Source organism: Molossus molossus, unplaced genomic scaffold (assembly GCF_014108415.1).
Source record: "Molossus molossus isolate mMolMol1 unplaced genomic scaffold, mMolMol1.p scaffold_m16_p_7, whole genome shotgun sequence".
NCBI lineage: Eukaryota > Metazoa > Chordata > Mammalia > Chiroptera > Molossidae > Molossus > Molossus molossus.
In genome coordinates this window covers 79,396,051-79,423,319 of record NW_023425401.1, presented here as the reverse complement: position 1 = coordinate 79,423,319, position 27,269 = coordinate 79,396,051, and the positions used below count along the sequence as shown (strand labels likewise).

Sequence of the window (27,269 nt, the reverse complement as noted above, 5' to 3'; positions counted from 1 at the left end):
CTAGGATGAAACCATTAAAATGACAGTGTTCAGATCCATTGATAAGTCATGTCTTTCTTCATGGTGGCACAACCAGAATAACTAGAGAAACTGAATGCTGCACATTATGCCTTTGGTGGAAAGCATAAACTGGCTGGGCTAATGAAATATTTAGTCAGATCAATCAAGCATACAATATGGAAAGTGTGGGAAGTGCACTAATCTTGTATATAGCTCAAACATTTACTTTCATGTATATAATACTTATTTTCACATAGATACACACACACACACACGTGTGTGTGTGATTAGATAAGATACATATTCTGAGCATTCTAGGAAGTACCCTTTGCCTCTTCCCAGTTATCAACCACAATTTACTTTTCCATTGTCCTATTTCCATTTTTTGCCATTGTGAATAAAGCTAGTATTCTTTTTGCATGAAAAAGAAAGAAAGAAAGAAAGAAAGAAAGAAAGAAAGAAAGAAAGAAAGAAAGAAAGAAAGAAGAACCAACTGAGAATAATTTAATTGCCAGTGAGAAGAGATAACCATAATTTGTCTTTTTTCAATACAAAATTAAAATATGCTTGATATTAATATATAAAGAAAGATCAGCATAAAATTGAAAGGTCTGGGGGGCAGTCTTTAATATGAAAAAGAATAGAAAAAATGCAGATCTATTTGGATGAAAATTCTTTTACTAAGCTCACAGAGAGACCAAATTTAATTTAACAGAAGTTGAAAGGAAAGAACTCTTGCTTAGTACATGGAATGAGATGAGTGTGACCTGAACTGTTTACAAATAGTACCTTTCTTGAACTTTAAAAGTCAACATTCTTAATTTTATGAATTTATAGTGACTACTGCCAAAAATATAGACTGTGGTTATGCAACCCTTCAACTATTGGAAATTACTGTTTGTGCAATAGTTTGGATAGAGGAAAATTTACATTGACCTTTGTTTTGACATTGATACCGCATGTACAAGTTATAAAGTGTGGTGTCTTTGATAGGAGTGTGCTGCTTAGTTACTCAAGCAGGAAATATAGTTAGATCTCTCAGATGATTTGTAAAGATAAAGGCATATGGTCATACACTGTATCCAAAATAATGTTGACTCGTCAAAATAAATGTTAATTTTGCTTAGTAGATCATTAGATATTGACTGCTTCAACTCTTCAAGACAACAGATCTTAGCTATTCTCTTGTAGGCGCTGAATAAACATGACTTGTAATGTAAATCACATGATTCCTCACTGTGTAGAGGTGAACAGCTGTCAGGCCTCAGATATTCTCCTGCCTACTCTGCAAAACTGAGGAGGCTACTTTTGATTGGAATAAAAGTGCACACGCTGACTTTTTAAAATGTGGCTTTAATTAATGGTGGGTGGGCAGACTTTTTCAAGGAGATGCATGATGTCAGTGAATATGAACTTTAATGAGAGTAAATGCATGGAGATAAACATGCGTCTCTAATTCTCTTCTTGCAGTCATTAGACCTCCCTTCCCTACTTCCCCTTTGTACAAGCAGAAGGTCTGTGGAATCAAAATGAGAACAGGCTGGGCTTGTGTTTGAAGGCAGGCCTCCTGAGCTAAGTGTCCAACTGGCCTGCCTCTAGAAAACCCCAACTACCCAGGGCTACCACAGCATCAGTTCATTTTTTTTTCTTCTTTGTGCTTTTCAGCATTTCCCTAATTGTCTAGTATGAGTATCTTTTAATTTTTAAATGGTGTATGTGGGGGTGGGGAGGGGGGAGACCAATACATTTCATTTAAAAGAAAAATCGTCTATTCCAAGACTATTCTGTTTAACCAATGCTATAAATCAGAGTTCAACACTGCTATTCACAAAAGACTTTAATTTTTCCCTAATATTTGAGTAGTTTAATTCATTTACTATAACAGCTGGTTAGAGCACCCTCGTGTGTCTCTGTATGGTACTACCACTTTAGATCTTCAGTGCTGTTATATAATTTTATTTCAATCATAGCTTCAGCAGAATTTATGATGATGTTTCTTTCCTTCATATTTACTTGAAACTCATCCTTGACTGAGTCTTGTTTTCTACCACCAGAGAGTCCTAAAAAGATAAATTTGCCCTGTTCAACACAAACATTCTGTCAAGAAAGACATTCCACAGCTTCTCTCAGCAGTTCTATTTAGGTCTAAAGAAGCCATGCTATGAAAACTTCTAAATTATATTTTAGGATAGGGTTAGGTTAATTACAAGGAAAAGTTACTCAGTCAATAGCCACCATTTGTTCTTTTCAGAAGTTGAAAATGGCTTTTAAATTAGTCCACAACTACTTTTACCTTTCCTAAGAGAATATATATCAAAATAATCCATGTATCCAACTAAATCCTTCAATCACTGGACATTTCCATAATAAGAATAAGAAGAATTCCATTAAAATACTTTCCCTGAAAGGTGTCATACTATAATAAAGATAGAACATGGGATTTGAAATGAGATCCACATTAGTCTTAATAGTGCAATATCGATGGCTTTGCTCACTGAATTTCAGGTCCTGTCATGTGTAAAAGTGCATTATATGGTGCTGTGGGAAGCCAAGCGAAAGGCAGATAGCAGAGAACCTGGCAGGTAGTAGGTATACAGTAAAAGTTAGTTCCTTTCTCCCTTTAGTGAACTGACGGTTATCTGTAATTTAGGCAATAGAGATAGGCACAATTCAACTTGAACTATTCAGTCTGATTGCTACAGGTATCCATAGACTTATCTTTGGTACAGTTTAACATACTAATAAAAACCAGGCATAGAGGCTCTAGCTGGGTAGTTTAGTTGATTAGAGCGTTGTCCCGATACACCAAGGTTGGGGTTCGATCCCAGCATGACAGGAGACATATAAGAATCAACCAATGAATGCATAAATAAGTGAAACAAAAGATCAATATTTCTCTCTGTCTGCCCCCTCCCTCTCTTTCTAAAATCAATTAATAAATAAATAAGCAAATAAATAAATAAATAAATAAACCAGGCATATAGTATTTGCTAATGTGCAAAATACTGCCAAATGTTTTATAATTTGATCTTTCAAAAACCCATATAGGGCCCTGGCCAGTTTGGCTCAAAAGTAGAGCACCGGCCCACAGACCTATAAGTCACGGGTTCTATTCCAACCAAGGGCACATACCTCAGTTGCGGTTTGTCCCCGGCCCTGGTTAGGGTCGTGCAGGAGGCAACCAGTCGATGTGTCCCTCTCATATGGATGTTTCTCTCTCCCTTTCTCTCCCTCCCACTCCATCTGAAGATAAAGAGAAAAATATCCTCGGGTGAGGATTAAAAAAAATATATATATATAATATATATATGGGAATTAAAAAACAGTATTGGTGTTCCTATTTTTCAAATGAGAAACTGGGTCTCAGAAGGATGAAATGACTAACCCAGGGTCACACAGTCATGAAGTGCTGGGCTTGGGACGGGGAGCATTCAAATTCAGCTTTGTTCACCTTTGTGTCCTTATGTACTTTTTTATGTTGTCTCTGTTGAGAATTTCTGAGACACACACAGACACAGTATTTCTACATTTTTAAAAAATATGTTTTTATTGATGTTTTTTAGAGGGAGAGGAAGAGAGAGAGACAGACAGAGAAACATTCATTGGCTGCCTCCTGCATGCCCCCTACTGGGGATGAAGCTCACAACCCAACCCTGCATGTACCCTGACCAGGAATCAAACCAGGGACGTCTAGGTCTATGGAATGATGCTCAGCCCACTGAGCCACACAGGCCAGGGCAAGTATTTCTATATTTTAAACAAAGGAACAGCAGCGGCCATCACCTTTAGAAGGTAGTCCACTAATTTTTTTCCCTTTGTGTGTGTCTTTTTATTACACATTTTCTAAAATAAATATGTATCGTTTTTTTTAAAACAACTGAAAAAATATTTGAAATGTCAAAAACATAACTGCTAATCGTTATGAACAGCTCAATGCATCTTAGCCTTTTTCTGTGGATTCACAACATTTCAACTGAATAACACTGTAAGTTGGAGAACACCATTCCTATGTGCTATTGGACTAAATTTATTTCAACAGATAATTTATTATTGAATTATTTTGGGAAAAGCTGTTTTGGGTACTAAGTTAGGTGTAGAAAAGAATAAGACAAAGAGGCCCTGACCACAAGAAACTAAATTTTAGTCAGGGAGACAAGTGAAATACAACTGTGAGGCAACCTCTATGCTAAGTGGTAGAATAGGAAAATCAGCCAAAGGGCCAGTTAGCTGAGGAGAAAAAGGTTGCATCATAAAATAACTGGGTGTTTGAGCTGAAGATAAAGATTTCCCGTGGGTGAAATGGAGGGACTATAAGACCAAGAAACATACTGGGACAGAAAGAACATCAGAGCTGAGGAATAATAAGGGCTCTAGGTTAGAGCCCATGACTGAGAATTAATAGGAGCTGCAGCTGCAAACCCGAGTTTCAGCCAGATCTGGAGAGCCTCGGATGCTGTGCTAAGATGCTTGGATGTCTCTGTGACAGGCAGGTATTGAATAATGTGGGAGAAATTAAATACTTAAGTTTCATTTTTATGCATTGCTAATTTTTCTAGAGTCCACTTTAAAACAGTGACAGATTTCAGAGTTCAAATCTTCTGTGATATGTTTGAATTAATAACTTAAAGAATAGACTTACTAGAAAAATTATGAGAAATGTCTGCCTCCTTAAATTTTATTTGTAGCCTTAAATAAATATAGAAGAACCGATGTAGATGGTAAGCTTCCCAGTGTTTAATTTTAAAAAATGGCATATGGCAACTGTGTTGATATTTATATTTTTATTTTTATTTTATTTTATTTTTTTTATTTTTTAATCCCCACCCAAGGACATTTTTCCATTTTTTGTTCAGATAGAGTGGGAGGGAGAGAGAAGAGAGAGAGAAAAACATCGACGTGAAAGGGACACATCGAGTGGCTGCCACCCACACGACCAACCAGGGCCGGGGACAAACTGCAACCCAGGTACGTGCCCTTAGCGGGAACCGAACCCAGGTCTCTCTGGACCACAGGCCGACGCTCTAACCGCTGAGCCAAACCGGCCAGGGCGATATTTATATTTTAATATAATGTTTACATTATTGTTAGCTACTTTTCTCATAGGGGCTGTTAGCTACTGATGTCATCTGAACTGAGGTAGTATGGAGGCTGGGGTTCTGGAATCAGAACACTGGCTCTGATTCTTGAGTATGATCTTGGACAGGTTACCTAACAAGAGTTACTGTCTAAAATAAAATATATACACATATGCACCAGGTTTTGAGCAAGCCTAAGAGGTAGGTAGCATTATTATCCACATTTTGCCTATGAAGAGACTAAGGTCTATAATGGGGTGGCCAGATTAACACACAAATTGAATTTATTTGCTGCCTGAAATTTAAGCTTTACTTGACATTCTGTATTTTATATGGGAGAAGTTCAGAGGATGAAGAGGTCCAGAGTTTCTAGTTTCATGCCCCACCCAACCCAGCACCACTCAAGATCAGTGCTGTGGAGTAGGGGCGCCCAGACAAAGCAGGTTCTTCTAAGTTCTGTCTATAGAAGTCAACAAGAATGGATATTGTCCAAGATGTAAACACAGCCTTATAGGCAAGAAACCCTAGGGCCTAATAAAGATTTCCAAGAATAGATCCTGTGCTGCCATTTAAGGTACATAATAAATAATGTGTCTGAACCAAGAGAACTGGGCAGAATTCAAAAGAAATCATTCTCAAAAAGAAATTTTCAAAATGAAGAAAATGAGAATAGTGATTTGAACTCCAGAACCAGACGGCTTTAACCTCCTGTTCATCCTAACCTTCCCTTAAGTAGCTTTCAGCATCTTTATGAGGCACAACCTTAACTTAGTAGATATGTGTTTTCTAATTGGTCTCCTTAGTTCGTAAAATTAAGTGCATTTTGAAAAATGAGATCAGCTCTACCAGCCTCACCTCTGTCTTGTTGGACCCAAAAATAGTATGTACTTGATACTGTAGATCTTTATATAGTATATGAATTAAAAACTGACCAGAATTGAAGTCCCAAAGCAGAGGATAACTTAACAAAATTGTTAAAGTTTCATGTAAAGTTATATATCTCATAGAAAAATGTTTTTTAGACTAGCTTCATTAGTCAATAAGAATTATTTTATATATATGATTAGTCAATGGTAATGTTCTTGAATTCCTTAAATAAAAATTCCACACCTTATATTTCCTAGCTAAGCCCACCCATAGTCACTGTTGTTAAAGAATGACTGCTCAAGCCTGTGGTCCAGAGAGACCTGGGTTCGGTTCCTGTTAAGGGCATGTACTGCGGTTGCAGTTTGTCCCCGGCCCTGGTTGGGTCCTGTGGGTGGCAGCCACTCGATGTGTCCCTTTCACATCAATGTTTCTCTCTCTCTTCCTCTCTCTCCCTCTCGCTCTATCTGAACAAAAATGTCCTCGGGTGAGGATAAAAAAAAAAAAAAAAACAGTTGAAGAATGACTGCTCAAGAAATCACAATATCTTATTTAAGTTAATAAATGATTGATTATGCAAATCAACTGCACAGTTCAGTAATAAATATTCCTTGTTTTTCTAGTTTCAGAGCCTATATATTTGAAAGATATAATTTGGTCTGATTTTCTGTAACTCATAAAGACATCAACCCGTCAAAGGAATTTAATTGTTTATATGTGTACTTGGCTTTAAGCCAGAATCTGAAAATTAAATAATGTTTTTAATGTGTGTTTTCTTCAGGAAAATGGATATAAGTCCAAAAGTATGTTGGTTGCTTTATGGCATACACCCAACTAAAAAGTGAAGTACTAACACTCCTTTGAATGCTCAAATTAACTAAATAAGTTAGTTAAAACATAGCATCTAAGGATCTAAAATAAATTCTAGGTAGGATTTCTAAGGCAAGGTCAATTGTTAAGTTGGCATACCTTTCAAACAGGTGGATTGCCCTTTTTCTGACAGGAAGAGAATCCATATGGCACAGTACAGGGATTGTAAACTTAGCAAAATGCAGTAACTTAAAAGAAAAAAATCCTCCTGTAAGTAGTCTTACAGACACCCTGGCATTGCTAGGATTTAGTCTTCTGAAAATCTCACTGAAGAAACCAAATTTCATTCTCCTTGGGAGAAGTTTATCTTTATAACTGGCAAAACAATTCTTTGTAGACTAATTAGATATGCAAACACTAAGTGTAAAGACTTTTATAGATTCCACTGAACCCAGAGAACACAGACCCAGGGGTTAGCCATCCCGAGTTTTAGAAATGCTGGTAGAGTGATTTAAGGTGTCAACTTGGTGTCAGACAGGTATAGATAGGATTGTTCTAGCCTGAACAATGTATATATTTCCTTCTTCTGTAGCTTTTGTTTTTAAATTCAAACTACTTTATAGTATAGAATGCTAATATTTATAAGCGTCTTAAATTCTAAGAGTAGAGAATAGCCTCTGCAGACCAATAGGCTTAAAATGCTAAAAATCAAAGATTTAAGAAACATAAAAAATCTGCTGAGATTTTAGCACTGAAGCAATTATGAGTTTATCAAAGTTTTTATTGAGAAAAGTTATATGTTAAGCTAAAAATGATTTATGTGAAGATAAACACCAAGGGTTCTTAGCAATCAAATTTATTTATTTTTTATAAAGTAGTCATGTTAAATGTGCAAGTATTTATTAATAGGATGCCACATAGTAAACATTAGATGGGATTAAGCAAATGTTGTAGGGAGAGAGGCTGATGAATTGTGCTGGCCAAGAGGGTGATATAAAAAGCCATGAGTGCTGTGAGAATGTGAAGAGAGAAGCAAAAGAAAAGGCTGAAAATGGAATCTTGACAGCAGCCTGCTTTAAGAATGAAAGAAAAAGAAAGCAGAATACGCAACCCTTTAGAAAAGATTTGAGACAAAATAGAAAATAGGACCTGTGTCATGCATGGGCTGTGGCCTAAATTTCTGGAAAATGCTCTCAATGTCATTCATTGGAGAGAAACAGTAAGTCACTGAACTGAATTCTTTCTTGTGTTCTTTATCTTTTGTAAAAACAATGCTTGCACAAACAAAAGTAACAAATTGAGCGGTACAGAAGTGTGTCATAAAATGAACCATTTCCTCCGCTCACAATCTTTGTCTTCTGCCAGAACTTTTCACAGTGCAAGCGGTCTCAAGGTCGTGGACAGGACATATACTACTACACCTCTTCTCCCCAAAACCTCATTAAAGATATAGTAATAGAATAAAAATGGTTTAAATTAACAATAAAGAGAATGGTCAAAGCAATGAGGAAGCTCAACAGATTTCAGGAGAGTGGAAAGCAAATGAAGAAATTGTAACTGATAAAGGAAGATTGAGAAGCCACAGCAGATGGGGAAAAAGAAAAAGCAGATGGAGCAATAGCCAAAGTGGGGAACTAAGATATCCTGAGAAATGTTATATACAAATGCACACAGGAGAGAAACATAGGCCTGAAAATTAGGATTAACTGAAAAATCCATAGATGGAATACTGAACCACATCCTTTCTCCTCCACCTGTGAACAGAACTCTTAGAAGTGTGGCATAACCTCACAAGCATTTTGGAGTTCATCTCAGCATAACAGCCAGTGTCCTACCTACTCACCAGAAAGTAAACCTCTGTCCTACAAGCCCCATCCATATAACCAGAGTTTCTGGTTATGATTTCATTCTTAGATAAGAAGAGATTATCCAAAGATTACCATACATTTGAGTAAATTCAGCAGTATAAAAGAAAAAGGCCAAAAAGTGCAAAAAAAATGCCCTCACTAGGAGGCAAAAACAAACAAACAAACAAACAAACAATAAATCAGGAATGAGAAGAGAATTTTTAAAAAGCCTAATTAGTCTCTTTACAGAGATTCAAGAAGATAGTAGTAACAATCATTAACAATAAGGATGGATGCTTTGAAAAATTGACAACTGTAGAATAGAAAAGAACTTGGAAGAGAAAGCTCAAGAAATCTCCCACAAAGTAAGAAAGTAAAACAAGCAGCCCAGAAGACAAATGGAGTTTAAGGAGATCCATAAACAACACCCATGTTTCCCACTTGAACTTGAAGCCAACTGAAAAATGGACGAGGGAAGCAGATAGATGGAGTAAACACATCTGTGCACTACTGGGAAGAAAAAAAACTGCTCTGGAGGATGTAGCTTCAAAGCTTCAAAGTGCATCCTGGCACTCTGCCCTTGAACTGGGCAGACTTATTCACCCTGTCACTGCAACCTCTGCAGAGAACCCCTTGCTGGAGAGTAGGAACTAATTATAACTCATCTCCACAAGCTGGCAGATGCCCAAAGAGAAGGAACCTAGGCACACAAGTCTTGTTCCTTCCTCTAAACTGCCAGTTGGACGAGTCACTTCTCCTCCCGTGGGGGAGAAATGAGTAAGGGGGTGGAGAGGCAAGAGTGTTATTCTAATGGAATTTCTTCCTCAAGAACTCAAGAAGAAACTATTTAAAATATTAAAGAGAAAATATAAGAGACATGGAGGATGGATTCAGAAGGTTCAGCAACTGAATTATTAGAATGCTATAAAGAGAGACTAAAAAAAGTGGAGGGAAAGAGAATGTCTCAGTGCTGAAGGACATAAATTTCCAGATTAAAGGGGCCACTGAAGGCTGAGCAGGATTAATTTTATTAATCCTAAAATATTATGATATTCCAAAGGAAATGGAGAGTTTCTAGAACCTTTCATGAAGGGAAAAAAAAAAATCAGTTTTGAAAGAATCAGTAAGCCATCAGACTTCCCATCCACAGTACTAGAGGCCAAAGCTTGTAGAGCAATACCTCCATAGTTTTCAGGGAAAATTATTTTCATCCCAGAATTCTATACCCAGCCAAACTATTAATCAAGTGTTAAGGCTAAAAAAGACATCTTAGATATGAGAGAATTCAGAAACTGTATCCCCTGTGCACCTTGACGAAATTCCTCAAGAAGGGGCTGCAGCAACAGAATCAAGGAGAAAAGAAAGAGAAAACGTGGCACCTGGCAGAGTGTGTCCAACCTGGGAGCACATGACGGTAGGTCTCAGCTGTGTAGCCAGTCCAGGTTAGAATGGAGCCCCCAGGAAACAAGAAGAAGTGATGGAGGAGGTAGAATGATTAAGAGAGTGGAAAACATTAAGTTGTAGTAAATGCAATTGGTTGCAAGTAAAATGAAAAAACACCAAACTTCACTCCAGGAATGTTCTTCTTTGGCACAAAGATTGTGATATTGGACCATAGATTATAAAATTCAGTCCTGGCACTGTCCATGGTTGTGCAGTTAACAGTATTACATAGATATTTATTGTTCTGAGATTTTATTTTATTTTTTAATTTTATTTTTGTTACAGATGTTTCTCCTTTTTTACCCCATTGGCACCTCCTCCCCTTCCCCCCCACCCCGTCCCTGGCTTTGTTGTCCATGTCCATTGGTTATGCATACATGCATATAAGTTCTGTGGTTTATCTCTTCCCACCCCCTACCACCCCCTCTTCTGAGGGTTGTCAGTCTGTACCCTACTTCTGTGTTTCTGGGTCTAGCCTATTCCTCAGACTGTTATATTTATTATATTCCATATATCATGTGGTATTTGTCTTTTTCTGCTTGGCTTGTTTCACTTAGGATAATACTTTCCAGGTCCCTCCATGTCGTCTCAAAGGATAAGAGATCTTTCTTTCTTACAGCTGCATACTACTCCATTGTGTATATGTACCACTACTTTTTTATCCATTTGTCTACTGATGGACACTTGGGCTGTTTCCAGATCTTAGCTATTGTAAACAGTGCTGCTATGAACATGGGGGTACATATATTCTTTCTGATTGGTGTTTCAGACTTCTTAGGGTATATTCCTAGAAGCGGGATCACTGAGTCAAATGGAAGTACAATTTATAATTTTTTGAGGTAACACCATATTGTTTTCCATAGTGGCTGTACCAGTCTGCATTCCCACCAGCAGTGCACTAGAGTCCCCTTTTCTCCACACCCTCGCCAACACTTGTTGTTTGATGATTTGTTGATGGCGGCCTGTTCTGAGATTTTAGAAACATAGTTTAGGCACATTTAGTGGGCAATTAAACTATAGTTAAAGAACAGAACTTTTTAAAGAATCCTCATCCAAGGATATGTTTTTATTGATTTTAGAGAGAGAGAGGGAGAGAGAGAAAAAAAACCACTGATGTGGGAGAGGAACACTGATTGGTTGCCTCCAGTACGTGTTCTGACTAGGGATTGAACGCACAACCTGGGTTTGTACCCTAGTGGGCAATCGGACCTGCAGCCTTCTCGTATAGAGACAATGTTCCAATCAACTGAGCCACCTGGCCAGAGCCAGAACAGAACTTTAATGCTATCATCTTTGTCCCTATGAAAGGACAGGCACTGCTGACTGAGACTGGGGAAGAAAGGGAGGAGGGACTGCAATATTCTCATAAGAGATAGCACCTGTGACTTCCGGAACACGAAAGGAGATGTAAGTGTGCTCCTTGAAGTTACAGAGACACCAGAATCATGATACAACATGTTGGGAGTTTGGGTGAGGGAAGTGAGGGCAGAGTGAAATTCTTACAGGATTACTCCTGACATTATATTGGTCCAAATTGAATCATCATATGCCCTCTGCTAGAAAAAAAAGTCAGTGGCAGGACAATGAAATTACTGATATTGATTTGGTCTGCACTGGGGTCAGAGAGAGGCCTGGCTACCTCTGAAGCATGTGGCTGCCCAATACCTGAACAGAAGTGTGGAAGGAAGAGGGAATGGCTGTCTCCACTCACAGTGGGCGACGACCAGCAGTGTGCACCACTGCCACGGGTATGTGTAAGGATTCATAAGATGTATCTTTAAGATTCAGTCTTAAATTAATATGCAAATTCTCTAATTAATCATATAAAAGTATCAAATTTGAAGTTTGCAACCTGGAACTTAGCATTACCAATGGAGAGCAGTAATATATCCTGTCATTTTTTTAAAATGTTTTTATTGATTTTAGAGAGAGAGGAAGGGAGAGGAAGAGAGACAGAAACATTGACCAGTTGCCTACCATGGACACCCCAACCAGGCATTGAACCCACAACCTGGGCATGTGTCCTGATTAGGAATTGAACTGGTGACCTTTTGGTACATGGGACAACACTCAACCAACTGAGCCACACCAGCCAGGGATATCCTGTCATTTTAAAAGCTAGGAGTATTAACTTATGAGTAAATAACTCAGCTTTAAAAGGAATAAGCTGTGAAAAAATGAGCATTTATTATCAATTCCCAAGCTCAAGAGAGATCACAACTGACAACTGGGGACTGTCCCCATCAAATACTCAAAGCATTGTGACAAAAAGAATGGCTATGGAAGTGACCAGGCTTCGCGATTTCACAGGACCATGGCTTTGGTCCTTGGCTCAGTCACAGAGCAGAGGCGGAGAAACCACTCTGCTGAGAGTTACCCTCAATCTGTATCCCTAAGACAGAAGGTACCTGGGGTAAGGAGCATAGAAAAAGGGGGCAGGGAACTCACTTGATGACACTTTCCAAGGTGATACGCTGAACAAAAATCTTAGGTAACACATTGAAAGAATTATATCTAAGAACTTAGAGGTGGTAGTTGTAAGCCTGCTTTGCCCAATCCCTGAGATTCTGGTATAATATAATTAGTGTGGGTGTGGGATGTGAGTGGGAGGACCCAGCAGCAGCCCAGGTTGAGCTCCCTGAAGCACTCATGCTCACTCCACCCCCACTACACCCACAGATACCAATATTCCAGGTTACCCCTACCCAGGCCCTCACTCAGGTTTGCTTCAACCGGTTTGCCTGTTCCACAGACTTAGTTTCTGACCAAGGCTCTAGTAGAAACAAGTGTGCAGAAATGTTCTTTATTCCTGAAAGTCAGTCCCAATTTACTCACATGCTTGGAAATGTGTCAAAATCATTCTGGAGCTGAAGGAGCCAAGGCATAACGGTGGACATATGGCTGTTAATTCACTCACATGCTTCCCTGGTTGGGCCTCGTCATCCAGGTGCTTCCCTCTTAGCTCATCATAGCGGACAGACTGAGCCCTGTCACATTTGAAATCTGTCCATCAGGAACCAGCTTTGGAGGGCAAGGGCAGAGAAGTGAGCAGGAGGAATGTCATTAGTTTGGTATGCCAGGTCACAAGGATCTGAGCATTTTTAAAGGATGTCATAATGAACTATCATGGGATTACAACCCCCCATGTACTCTCACCTCCATATCTTTACAGTTGGGTGTTTGGCATGAGGCTCACTGGGTGGCCTGGATGGCAGGCCTCTTGCCACAGACACTACCCTCGGAGGGCCATCTTGGCTCCCCCACTCTGGCCCATTTGAGTCCCATCTGTCCAGGAGTTTTCCCTCCTAAGGTGTGAAAAAACAGTGCAGTACAGTAGCATGGAATTGTTGTGAAGATTAAGGTCACTGAGATGGAGTGTAGAAAGCATTAGCACAATGCCTGGAACATGGAGAGTACCCTATAAATAATAACAATCACTATTATCGGTTTGTTAAATGGTGAGGGCTTAGCAATTACTTTGTTCACCCAATTTGCATAATAGCATACATTATTAACATAATAAAGCTATATTTATTTAGAAAATATTCTAATTCTTTGTCTTACTCTTCAAACTGGCCCTGTACGCTATGAAATTCAAATTAGTGAGGTTTTCGTTATACTGATAGCCTAATGAGGCTCACAGTCAGGCACTGCCTCCCACTTTCTGCCCACCTCCCCACACGCTGTATGGTCAGTGCAGTGAGCCTGAAGTGACTAGCAAGTGACCTCACACATCTCCCAGTCCTAAGCCCCAGGGTCCTGTGTCTTCAATCATTTCTTGGTTGTTCAGAAATTTATAGCACATGTCACGAGCTTGAGTCCACCTCTGCTGAACTTGCCCGTCTTTTCCCGAAGGCTGTGAAGCGGTTCTTGAAACAAGAATGCAAGTGTCACGGAGTGAGTGGCTCGTGTACGCTGAGGACATGCTGGCTGGCCATGGCTGACTTCAGAAAAACAGGCGATTATCTGTGGAGGAAGTACAATGGGGCCATCCAGGTCGTCATGAACCAAGATGGCACTGGTTTCACTGTGGCTAACAAGAGGTTTAAGAAGCCAACGAAAAATGACCTCGTATACTTTGAGAATTCTCCAGACTACTGTATCAGGGACCGAGATGCAGGTACGTTCAAAATACTTTGCTCACTGCACCTAACTCTTCCCGTGATCAGCACTGCCTGACGTAAATGCAGTTCTGTATTTTCAGACTGCCAGTTCTGTAAGTGCAGCCTCCTGCATTTGGATTCAAAGCTCATGTTCTTAGCATTCATATTTAAAGTCCTAAGATTCTGGAGAAATGAGAACCCAACAAGAATGTTTGTGGCAAAAAGTGAAAATAGGCAGATTACCAAAATTCTTCAGCCTGGACAAATCTCAAACTGGTGAATTAACCTACACTATGTATAGCAGCCAGCACTGTTTCTGTGATCCTGAAGCTGAGAGGAGGGTAGCTTTGCAGTGTGTATTCCCCTTTACACCTCTGTGACTACGGAAGAGGGTCCCAGGGCTTTAAAGTTTGCCCATTTTGAAATCTGCCATACTTCACACTCCTTTGCTCTTTCCAATATGCTCAGAACTCGCCAAATACGAGAAAAAGAATTCATCCCTACAGGCTTGGCTGCGCCGGTGGGCAGCGAGTGAGGGCTGTGTGAGAGGCACTTCATGAATTAAGGCCACACCTTCCCTTGCACACAGCACCTTTTCTGTCTTGAACTCACTCAGGAGCAGCTCCATCAACCTCCACACAGCTGTTCCCTTGTGTGTTTTACACTTGTGCTCTTCTCCACTTCTCACCCCTCCTCGACAGCATTGAACCCCAGGCTTTGCACAGTCTTTGCAAAGAATATGGTACAAGCCCTGGCCAGTTTGGCTCAGTGGTTAAAGCAGTGGCCCAAGGACCAGAGAGTCACGGGTTCGATTCCAGTAAAGGGCACATACCTCGATTGCAGTTCGGTCATGCAGGAGGAAACCAGTCAGTGTGTCTCTCTCACATCGATGTTTCTCTCTCTTCCTCCCTCCTTCCTTCCCTCTCTCCTCCTCAATCTGAAGATGAATGGAAAAATATCCTTGGGTGAGGATTAAAAAAAAAAAGAATATGGTACAAAATAATTATAAGTACAAGTGAATAGGAGGTGATAGGGAGCCCACAACCACCTTTGGCTCAAGCCAACTTCTCAGACTTAGTGGAAAGCAAGGGAATTTATTATCAGGAAAAACATCCTCAAATTTAAATTCTGAGTTTGTTTTTCATTTCAAAGTACAGTAATTGCAAAGAAACCAGTAAAACAGTACAGACGGTCTCCAGCTCCTAACATTAGACTAACCAAGAAGCACAATTACCAGGGAATATCACAAGAAGTCCAAAGCCACTTCTTTGTCCTGAGTGGTTGAATTTCCTTCATGGTTGATAGGCTAGCTCCTTGTAGCACTTGGGCAGGTTTATGCATGCAGACTATTAATTAATAACTACTAGGCAAAAGCTCCAGATGCTGTGCCCTGCAGCATTCCTGAAATGCTTCGGGACTTCTAAATCATCCTTCCTGTTGAGCCACAGTTTTAGCTGAATCCCCATGAAACCTGTGCTTTGAGACAGACTGTCCCAGAGGCTTGGGTCCCTCTCTGCTGCTAAGTAGCTGCTTAACCTCAGGCTCCTCAGACATGGGATAATGATATCAGCGTCATTTTAGGAACTATGTTTTGACTCCTGTGTGCCAGGTACTGGGCTGAGATCATTGCACACATGGTTTTATTTAATCTTTTGAGCCGCCCTATGACATCAATGAATTGGAACTGGTTACTGAAAAAAAAAGGAGGAGAAGGAAGAAGAGAGTGGCTTCTGGTTGATCAATGCCAACCAAGAACCTAGTTTACATCTTATGTTTTAAAGTCAGATAAGCAGCACTAGATGTCACCCTCTCAATTGTACGGGTCAGAAAAGTAAATGACTCAAGATCTCATTGATCCTGGAAGGGAAAGATGTCTGGCTCTCTGACTCCAGGGCCTGTGCTCTAGACCCTGACACTACAACTTGTCCCCACCTGTGTCCCAGGGCATGTTTATGAACAGGACTTGTGAAGCAAAAACCTCATTTCAGATGTAAAAGGACCTGCTTCCCTAGGAATTCTTTCCTTTCCCTCCCCTCCCCTCCCCTCCCCTCCCCTCCCCACCCTTCTCCTCCCCACCCCTCCCCTCCCCTCCCCTCCCCTCCATCAAGTTATGCTTGATGATCATTTAACTACCTCCTGGATAGTCAATGAAATAAAGACCTTACTTTTTCTTCCTCACAAAGGAGATTCTGAATCTAACCCCTGATGCATCTTCAGGAAACTGTTATTCTTACACACTTTACTTTTTCTGCTTCCTATATTAGAACACAATTCTGTTTCTTTCTTTCTTTTTTTTTTGATTTTGCACAGCTTATTTTTTTTCTTACTAATGAATTTTTGTTACAGATGTTTCTCCTTTTTCCCCCCTCCCCCTCCCTACCCGCCCTGTCCCCAGTTTGTTGTCCATGTCCACTGTTCATGCATACATGCATATAAGTTCTGTGGTTTATCTCTCCCTCACCACCCACTCTTCCGGGGACTGTCAGTCTGTACCCCGCTTCCGCGTCTCTGGGACTACCCCATTCCTCAAACTGTTATGTTCATTATATTCCACAAATAAGTGAGATCATATGAAACTTGTCTTTCTCTCTTTGGCTTGTATCACTTAGGATAATACTTTCAGTGTCCCTCCATGTAGTCTCAAAGGATAAGAGATCTTTCTTTCTTACAGCTGCGTAGTACTCCATTGTGTATATGTACCACGGCTTTTTTATCCATTCGTCTAATGATGGACACTAGGGCTGTTTCCAGATCTTAGCGATTGTAAATAGTGCTGCTACAAACATGGGGGTACATATATTCTTTCGAACTGGTGTTTTAGGCTTCTTAGGGTATATTCCTAGAAGTGGGATCACTGGGTCAAATGAAAGTTCAATTTTTACTTTTTTGAGGTAACACCATATTGTTTTCCATAGTGGCTGCACCAGTCTGCATTCCCACCAGCAGTGCACTAGAGTCCCCTTTTCTCCACACCCTCGCCAACACTTGTTGTTTGATGATTTGTTGATGGTGGCCATTCTGACAGGTGTGAGGTGATACCGCATTGTTGTTTTAATTTGCATCTCTCTGATGATTAGTGATGATGAGCATTTCTTCATATGTTTCTTAGCCATTTGTGTGTCCTGTTTCGAGAGGTGTCTATTTAGTTCCTGTGCCCATTTTTTAATTGGGTTCTTTGTCTTCCTTTTGTGGAGTTGTATGAGCACTCTATATGTATTGGAAATTAACCCCTTATCTGATATATCATTGGCAATTATGCTCTCCCATACAGTGGGTAGCCTTTCCGTTTTGATGATCGTATCTTTTGCTGAGCAGAAGCTTTTGAATTTGATGTAGTCCCATGTGTTCATTTTCTCCTTTGTTTCTATTGCCTTAGGTGAGGTGTCAGTAAAAATTCTGCTGCGTATGATGTCTGAAATTTTGTTGTCTACAGTCTCTTCTAGGATTTTTATGGATTCATGAGTTACATTTAAGTCTTTTATCCATTTTGAGTTTATTCTCGTGTAGGGTGTAAGTTGATGGTCTAGTTTCATTTTTCTGCAAGTAGCTGTCCAATTTTCCCAGCACCATTTATTAAAGAGGTTGTCCTTACTCCACTGTATGCTCTTGCCACCTTTGTCAAATATTAATTGAGCATATTGCCTTGGGTCCATTTCTGGGTTCTCTGTTCTGTTCCACTGGTCTATATGCCTGTTCTTGTGCCAGTACCAGGCTGTTTTGATTACAGTGGCTTTGTAGTATAACCTGAAATCTGGCATTGTGATCCCTCCAACTTTGTTCTTCCTTTTCAAGATTGCTGTGGCTATTAAAGGCCTTTTTTGGGTCCGTATGAATTTTTGAAATAATTGTTCTAATTCTGTGAAGTATGCCGTTGGTATTTTGATGGGGATTGCGTTTAATCTATAGATTGCTTTGGGTAATATGGACATTTTAATGATGTTAATTCTTCCAATCCATGAACAGGGTATGTGCTTCCACTTTTTTATATCTTCCTCTATTTCTTTTTTCAATGACCTGTAGTTTTCTGCAAATGAGTCCTTTATTTCTTTAGTTAAGTTTGTTCCTAGGTATCTTAATTTTTTTGCCGCAATGGTAAATGGGATTGTTTTCTTAGTTTATCTTTCTGTGAGTTCATCATTGGTGTATAAGAATGCCATCAATTTCTTGACATTAATTTTGTATCCTGCTACTTTGCCAAATTCATTTATTAAGTCTAGTAAACTTTTGATGGAGTCTTTGGGGTTTTCTATGTATAGTATCGGGTCATCAGCAAATAATGACAATTTCAATTCCTCCTTTCCAATTTGGATCCCTTTCATTTTTTCTTCTTGTCTGATTGCTGTGGCTAAGACTTCCAGTACTATATTGAATAGGAGTGGCGAAAGTGGGCATCCTTGCCTTGTTCCTGTTCTTAAGGGAAATGCTTTTAGTTTTTGCCCATTGAGTATGATGTTGGATGTAGGTCTTTCATATATGGCCTTTATTATGTCTAGATATGATCCCTCTATTCCCACACTGCTGAGGGTTTTTATCATAAATGGATGCTGGATTTTGTCGAAGGCTTTTTCAGCATCTACTGATATTATCATGTGGTTTTTATTCTTCATTTTATTTATGTGGTGTATCACATTTATGGATTTGCGAATATTGTACCAGCCTTGCATCCCTGGGATGAATCTCACTTGCTCATGGTGAATAATATTTTTGATGTATTGCTATATTCGATTTGCTAGTATTTTGTTCAAGATTCTGGCATGTATGTTCATCAGGGATATTGGCCTGTAGTTTTCTTTCTTTGTAGTGTCTTTCTCTGGTTTTGGAATTAGAATTATGCTGGCTTCATAAAACGAGTTTGGAAGTCTTCCTTCTTCTTGAATTTTTTGAAATAGTTTGAGGAGAATGGGTATTAGTTCTTCTTTGAATGTTCGGTAAAACTCCCCTGTGAAGCCATCCGGGCCTGGGCTTTTGTTTGCTGGGAGAGTCTTGATTACATCTTCAATTTCTTCTGTTGTTATTGGTATGTTCAAGTTTTCTATCTCTTTTTGGTCCAGTTTTGGGAGACTGTGTGTTTCTAGAAATTTGTCCATTTCGCATAGATTGTCGAATTTGTTGACATATAATTGTTTATAGTAGTTGTTAACGATCTTTTGTAGTTCTGTGGTGTCAGTTATCTCTCCTCTTTCATTTCTGATTTTGTGTATTTGGGTTCTCTCTCTTTGTTTCTTGGTGAGTCTAGCTAAGGGTCCATCAATCTTGTTTGTCTTTTCGAAAAACCAGCTCTTTGTTTTATCGATCCTTTGAATTGTTTTTTTGGTCTCTATGTCATTTATTTCTGCTCTGATCTTTACTATTTCCTTCCTTCTTCTTGCTCTGGGGTTTTCTTTTTCTTTGCTCTCTAGTTCTTTAAGTTGTGAGGTTAGATAGTCTATTAGAGATTTTTCTTCTTTTTCGAGGTAGGCCTGTAGTGCTATGAACTTCCCTCTCAGAACTGCATTCACTGCATCCCATAGATTTTGTGTTGTTGTGTCTTCATTTTCATTGGTTTCCAGGAATTTTTTGATTTCTTCCTTGATCTCCTCGGTGACCCATTCATTGTTTAATAACATGCTATTTAGCTTCCATGTGTTCAAATGTCTTTGTATGTTCTTCTTGCAATTGATTTCTAGTTTCATGCCATTGTGATCTGAGAAGATGCTTGATATGATTTCAATCGTCTTAAACTTGTAGAGACTTAGTTTGTGCCCTAACATGTGGTCTATCTTTGAAAATGTCCCATGTGCGCTTGAGAAGAATGTGAATTCTGAAGTTTTGGGGTGTAGTTCTCTGTAGATATCTATTAAATCCATTTGGTCTAATGCTTCATTTAGAGTCTCTGTTTTCTTGCTAATTTTTTGTCTAGAGGATCTATGCAGTGATGTCAGCGGGCTGTTGAAGTCCCCTGCTATGATTGTATTGCTATCGCTTTCTCCTTTGAAGTTCTCCAGAACATTTTTAATTTATGTTGGTGCTCCTATATTGGGTGCATATATGTTTATCAAGGTTATATCTTCCTGTTGGATAGATCCTTTCAATATTATGTAGTGGCCTTCTTTGTCTCTAATTATGGCCTTCATTCTGAAATCTATTTTATCAGATATGAGTATTGCTACCCCAGCTTTTTTTCTTTTCCATTTGCTTGGAAGATTTTTTTCTATCCCTTCACCTTCAATCTATGTGAGTCTTTTGTTTTGAGGTGGGTCTCTTGTAAACAACATATAGATGGGTAATGCATTCTTATTCAATCAGCTACTCTGTGTCTTTTTATGGGAGCATTCAGTCCATTTACATTTAAGGTGATTATTGATATATACTTATTTATTGCCATTTTTGTTTAGTGTGGTTCTATTTTTCTTCCCATTTCTCCTGGTAATTACAGCAGTCCTTTTAACATTTCTTGCAGTGCTGGTTTGGTGCTAATGTTTTCCCTTAGCCTTTTTTTTTTTTTTTTTTGTCTGGGAAGCTCTTTATTTGACCTTCTATTTTGAATGATAGCCTTGCTGGGTAGAGTAGTCTTGGATTCAGATCCTTGTTTTTCATGACCTTGATTACTTCATCCCATTCCCGTCGGGCCTGTAGTGTTTCTTGTGAGAAGTCAACTGAGAGCCTTATGGGGTTTCCTTTGTAGGTAACCTGTTGCTTGTCTCTTGCTGCTTTTAGGATTCTCTCTTTGTCTTTAATTTTTGGCAGTTTGGTTACTATGTGTCTTGGTGTGGGCCTATTTGGGTTCTTCTTACTTGGGGCTCTCTGTGCTTCTTGAACTTGAATGCCTTCTTCCTTCACCAAATTAGGGAAGTTTTCTGTCACTATTTCTTTGAATATATTCTCTAACACTTGCTTATTTTCTTCTTCTTCAGGGACTCCTATGATGCGAATATTAGTCCGTTTCCAGTTGTCCCACAGTTCTCTTAAGCTGTCTTTATGTTTTTTAATAGTTTTTTCTTTTGGTTTTCTGATTGGTTGATTTTTTTTAGCCGGTCTTCTAATTCACTGATCTAGTCCTCAGCTTCCACTACTCTACTTTTTTAGACCTTCCAATGTGTTTTTTCATTTCTGATATGTCATTCTTCATTTCTTCCTGTTGGTTTTTATTTTCCAACTGGTTGATTTTCAACATTTCTATGTCTTTACTCATGGTGCTCATATCCTTATACATGCTGTTGAGCTTCCTCAACATCATGGCTCTAGATTCTAGTTCTGTTAACTTGCTTAACTGCACCTCATTTATCTCATCTTCCGTAGTGGTCTCTTGTTCTTTCATTTGGCTTTTGTTTCTGTTTTTCACCATTTTGGCTGTCACAGTGGGCTTTAGAGTCTGCCAAATTTCCCTGTGGGTGTTGGTGTTCTGCTGTTTGTGGCTCCCTCTCCTGGGTTTGGATGAGCCAGGGTGGACCCACTTTAAACACTACCGTGAAGTCTTAGCTTTTCTGGTTAGTGTTGCTAGCCCAGGGAGTGGTAGTTATCCTCTAGCTTTTTTTGCCTGGAGGCTATTAATAGAGATCACCTGAATACCCTTGGTTTCTGAGTTGCCTGAAAAACTCCCTCAGGTGCTCAGTTTAAGAGGTTTTCCCTAGGGTGGGGCAGGTGCTGGTTGTTAATGGGTCTCGATTAGCATTTCAATGGCCACCAGGTGTGGTTGAATCTCTGAGGGATGGGTTGCCGCCTCTCCCCAGGGCCCTGGGAAGGAGTAAAATGACTACAGTCCTGCGTGGCTGCACTCAGCGAAAACTCTTAGCACCCTCCTAAACCTGCGTGTCCCCACACAGTTCCAGTCCAGTCTGCCTTCCCTCTGCTGGAGCCCAAGGTCAGTGGCTGCTGCCAATTTAGCCTCAGTCTAGACTCTGCGTCGTGGAGCCACCTGGGACTTTTAACCCGAGGGCACTGCTTCCAGCCAAGGGCAGCCACGGCTGTGGCACCAGCCGAGGGCGTTGCATTTAGCAGAAACCCCAGGACTGAGCTGCGGTAGCGGGACTCTGCCGAGGTGGCCGCAGCTTCCAGCAGAGTCCCCTGATCCCCGCGAGTCCGTGCTGCACCAGCTGAGGGCTTAGCACGCAGAGTTCGCGGGACTCAGCCTTGGTGGCAGTGTCCCGCCGAGTCCCTTGGTCCCAGCCAGTTCGTGTGGCACCAGCCGAGGGCTTAGCAGGCAGTAGAGTTCACAGGACTCAGGTGGGGTCACAGCTGAGGCGGCAGCAGCAACTTCCCACCAAGCCCCCTGGTCCCCACCCAGGCCGCTGCGGACTGTGGGCTCCCGGCCCCCTCTTGCGACCTCGCAAGCCTACCAGGATTGAGCCTACCTGGTTTTGTGGTCCTCCAAGGTGAATTTTGGTTGCCTCTCCTGAAGATTTGCCTTTATTTTCGTTGTAAATCCAGTTTGGTCCTGGGAGATGGTCTGTGTAGCTCCATTCACTCCACCGCCATTTCTCCTATCTGCCACAATTCTGTTTCTTGATCCTAAAATAACAAAACATTTTTGCAGTACCTGCCACATGTTAGGGCTTGATCTCCATTCTCTCCTTGATTCTCCTGGGAAATCTAACAGATGGGTATGTTGTTATACCCCTCCCCCTTTTCTTGTTAATCCTCACTGGAAGACATTTTCCATTGATTTTTAGGTAGAGTGGAAGGGGGGGAGAGAGAGAGCGGAACATCAATGTGAGAGAGACATATTGATTGGTTGCCTTACACCCGACCCCCACCATGGACTAGGAATCGAGCCCATGACCCTTTGGTCTGCAGGCCAAAACTCTAACCACTGAGACAAACTGACCAGGGCTGTTATTAGCCCATGTTATGGGAGAGGAGAATGAGGCTCTGACAGACAGGTTATAGATTTTGCCCAAGGACTCTCAGTTGGTAAGAGGCAGAGCAGGGACCTGAACCTGAGTTCATCCATTCTTTTAAGCACTGTGCTCTGCCTCCACATGTGCCAGTAACAAAGCACACTGCTGCAAGTATGGACTTTCTGAGAGAAGGTATGTGATTCATTCATCTATTTTCTTCTCTTCTCCCTTGGACTCCTTTTAGCTAGATGACTTGAAAATATATGAATGGTTGGTATTGGTTAATCAGGAGCCACCCTGTTACTCTTTTTTTTTTTTAAAGTAGTAAGTCCCCATGTATTACATCAGATTTCCACTAACATTCCTAGATTATTCATACATTACCTGAACTATAGTTAATGCCCTTTTGAACTAAACCTAAGAAAATGCCAAAATCATCCATACAAACCTTGCAATATTTCTTTGTAATTCTCTTTATTGCAATTCTCAATGACCACTTACTTTCATGAAATGATTCGGGGTGTTTGATGACAAAAGTTCAGGTCATTTACAGAGTACATTTTTCATTGTCCATATTTGGAGTCATGTACAAAACGTATGAGATGCAAATTTTCTCTGAGAAAGTTTGCTTCAACCCACACATCGACTTAGGGACTTGAGCCTATTTATGTAATCTATAGCCTTCTAAGATGAGGTTTTATCCTGGCATGTTGTGCATTTGAAGAAGTCAGTCGAAACAGTCATAGAAGGGTGTGATTCAGAATCATCCTGGAATAGCTCCTAATTTCTCTTTGTGGAGGCAGGGAGATGTGACAGGATCTGAGACCTGTGAGAAGAGGAGATTCCTGCATCTAACTAACATGGGCATTCCTTCTCTGAGCTCTGCTCTCATCGTGAAACGAAGGTGTTGGGTCACGGCTAACATCCTCCCAGCATGCACACGTCACTGAGTGAGCACATCACTCGGACTCTTCTCCTCACCAGACTCCTACTACGTTAAAAGGAGCCTGTTTTTTGGTAAATGGAACTCCCACATGTTCAAAATGGGTTACCACCAGAGGTGCTCAGGCTCTAAAATAAGTCAAAAGTTTGCAATAAAGTTTAAAGCAACTCATGTATATATAGATTTCTAAAAATTTTCTCTATTAAAATTGATATACCCTTTCCCTAGAGTACATCTTATATGACCCAGTCTGCTTTGTTTTGGTCATATTGTTTTATTTATTTTTATTTTTTTAAATATCATGCACATTTACTATTCAACTTATTGGGCACATTTTACTCACCAGCACTGGAAAAACAATAATGATGAGCAGGTTGAACATTGTCAAGTAACAGATACTTGGAACTGACTGTCTTTACTCTTGCTAGTCAGAGCCTATTTTCTGTTCAAATTAACTCATAATTTGAATGGAGTGAGCTGGATTCTTTTGTCAATTTGGTTTGTGGAGTAGATAACATCTACAGTCTAGTCCACTATTTTCCAAAGTGAAGGCCTCTTCAGAGATGTATTGAATCAAAATTTCAGGGCATCGTTCCTGAAATTATGTATGCATTCAAACTTGAACACATCAAGGTTTGAAAAACATCAGTAGTTAGGTAATCTATGATTCCTGATTTTTCCATAATTATAAGTTAAGAAGAAATCCAGGAAGACATTATTTCGCGGGGTAGGGGTGGAGGATACCTGATCTCTTTTTTTTTATCCTTTTTTTAAAATCTTCACCTGAGGGAGGGAGAGAGAAGAAGAGAGAGAGAAACATTGATGTGAAAAGGACACATCGAGTGGCTGCCACCCGCATGACCCAAGCAGGGCCGGGGACAAACTGCAACCGAGGTACATGCCCTTAGTGGGAACCAAACCCGGGTCTCTTGGGACTGCAGGCTGATGCTCTAACTGCTGAGCCAAACCAGCCAGGGCGATACCTAATCTCTTACAAAGAAAAAGGTTTTTTATTTGAGGATCTCTAAATAAATGTCATCCCACAAATATACTCCACCCTGGCTTGCCCAGTATAAGAAGGTGTTCTTTCACATTTAGGCTCTGCATTTTTAGAAACCCTCTTTCATTGTGAGTAAGCACATTAAAAAAATTTTAGCCTCCAAAGTTATCCCTGGAATAATTTGAGGTTATCAAGTCAGCCTTGTTGTGAAGTCCTAACATAATGATACTAGGACAAATTTCTATGAGAATTACAGAAGGGCCCTGGTCGGTTTTGCACAGTGGTTAGAGCATCAGCCCGTAGACCAGAGAGACCCGGTTCCCACTAAGGGCACGTACCATGGTTGCTGTTTTTTCCCTGCCTTGGTCGGGGTCCTGTGGGTGGCAATCACTTGATGTGTCTCTCTCACATCAATGTTTCTTTCTCTTTCTTCCTCTTGCTCCATCTGAAGATAAATGCAAAAATGTCCTCGGTGAGGTTAAAAAAAAAAAAGAATTGCAGAAGGGTAAGTCAAGATCTTGAGGTATTCCTGAGTAAGGACAGATCCAGACCCCAGGTGGGGAAGGATTAGGGGGACATTGGGTGAATTCCTACTAAGTGTCAGGTCTTGTGCTACTACCTTACATGCATTTTCTCTGAGTTGTCATGGCAGTTCTCTCTATAGAGAAGGAAACTGAGGCTCTGAAAATCTACTTAACTTGCCCAAGATTTTGTAATGTGTAAGTGATAAACAAAACAAATTGAATAAAAATTAACGCAGAGCCATGGTTAGTTTGGCTCAGCAGTTGGAGTGTCGGCCCATGGACCAAAGAGTCGTGGGTTCAATTCTGGTAAAGGGCACATACCTTGGTCATGGTTCAGTCATGCAGGAGGCAACCAGTCAATGTGTCTCTCTCACATCGATGTTTCTCTCTCCCTCTCTCTATCTCCTCCCACTATATGAAAATAAATCTGAGGATTATCTCAGGTGAGGATTAAAAAAAAAATTGAAACAGAAATTCATCCTTCTCCCACTATAATACTTTACTTCCTGAAGTTTAAGGGAGGGGAGATCTGTCTAACAAATAGATAGCACGAGGATTCCAAAATGGCGGCGGAGTGAATGGAAGCTACACAGATCGTCTCCCAGGACCAAACTGGAATTGCAATTATAACACAGACAAATCGACAGGAAAAAGAAACAGAAAAGCAGCTTGTGAGGACCATAAAACCAGGGACACTGATTCAATCCTAGTAGGATTGTGAAGGTGCGAGGGGGGGCTGGGAGCCCATGGTCGGCAGCTGGTCAGCGGCCTTAGCTGTGAGCAGCGGCCTTGCTGTAAGCAGTGCCCTCAGGTAAAAATCCCAAGAGGCTCCACAGCGCAGAGCCGAGAAAGAAGCTAAAATAGCCACAGCCACTCACCATGGGCTCTGGCAGCGCTGGGGCAGACTGGACTGGAACTGTGTGGAGACACTCAGGATTTGGAGGGTGCTCAGAACTTTTGCTGAGTTGCAGCCATGCAGGACAGTGGCCATATTGATCCTTCCAGGGCTCTGGGAAGAGTCAGCAGCCCCTCCCTTGGAGATTCAACCCCACCCTGTGGGCCTTTGAAATGCAAATTGAGGCTCACTAACAACCAGCATCTGCCCCAGCCTCAGGAAATCCCCTTAGCTGAGCACCTGAAGGAGTTTTTCAATCAACTAACAAACTCTTCAAGTAACCTGGACAGCTAGCCTCCAGGCAAAAAGCTAGAGGATAACAGTACCATTCCTGTATTGGCAGCTCTAACAAGGAAAGTAAGACTTGACAGTGGTGTTTAATGTGGGTCCTCCCTCACTCATCTAAACCAAGGAGAGGGAGCCACAAACAGCAGAACACCAACACTCACAGGGAAAAATTGGCAGGCTCCAAAGCCCACAGTGATAGCCAAAATGGTGAAACACAGAAACAAAAGCCAAATGAAATAACAAGAGACTTCCACTGAAGATGAGATCAATGTGGTGCAGTTAGGAAAGATAATAGAGCTAGAATTCAGAACCATGATCTTGAGGAAGCTCAACAGCATGAGTAAGGACATAGAGATGCTGTAAATAAACCAATTGGAAATTAAAAACCACCAAGAAGAGATCAAGAGTGATATATCAGAAATAAAGAACACATTGGAAAGTCTAAACAGGAGAGTAGAGGAAGCTGAGGACCAGATCAGTGAATTAGAAGACAGGGTAGAAAAAATCAACCTATCAGAAAACCAAAAGGCAAAAACGTTTAAAAAACAGGAAGACATCTTAAGAGAATTGTGGGACAACTGTAAATGTAATAATATTCGCATCATAGGAGTCCCTGAAGAAGAAGAAAATGAGCAAGTGTTAGAGAATATATTCAAAGAAA

At 40.4% G+C, this 27,269-nt stretch overlaps 1 protein-coding gene across 1 annotated transcript in view; it reads left to right on the top strand.

The window, feature by feature from the left end:
• WNT2 (Wnt family member 2) overlaps positions 1-27,269 on the top strand; it is a 52,322-nt gene that overhangs the window by 8,747 nt on the left and 16,306 nt on the right. The window contains exon 4 of the mRNA XM_036247197.1: positions 13,895-14,159. Within this exon, the coding sequence (XP_036103090.1) occupies positions 13,895-14,159 (265 nt within the window). The remainder of the gene's footprint in view (positions 1-13,894; positions 14,160-27,269) is intronic.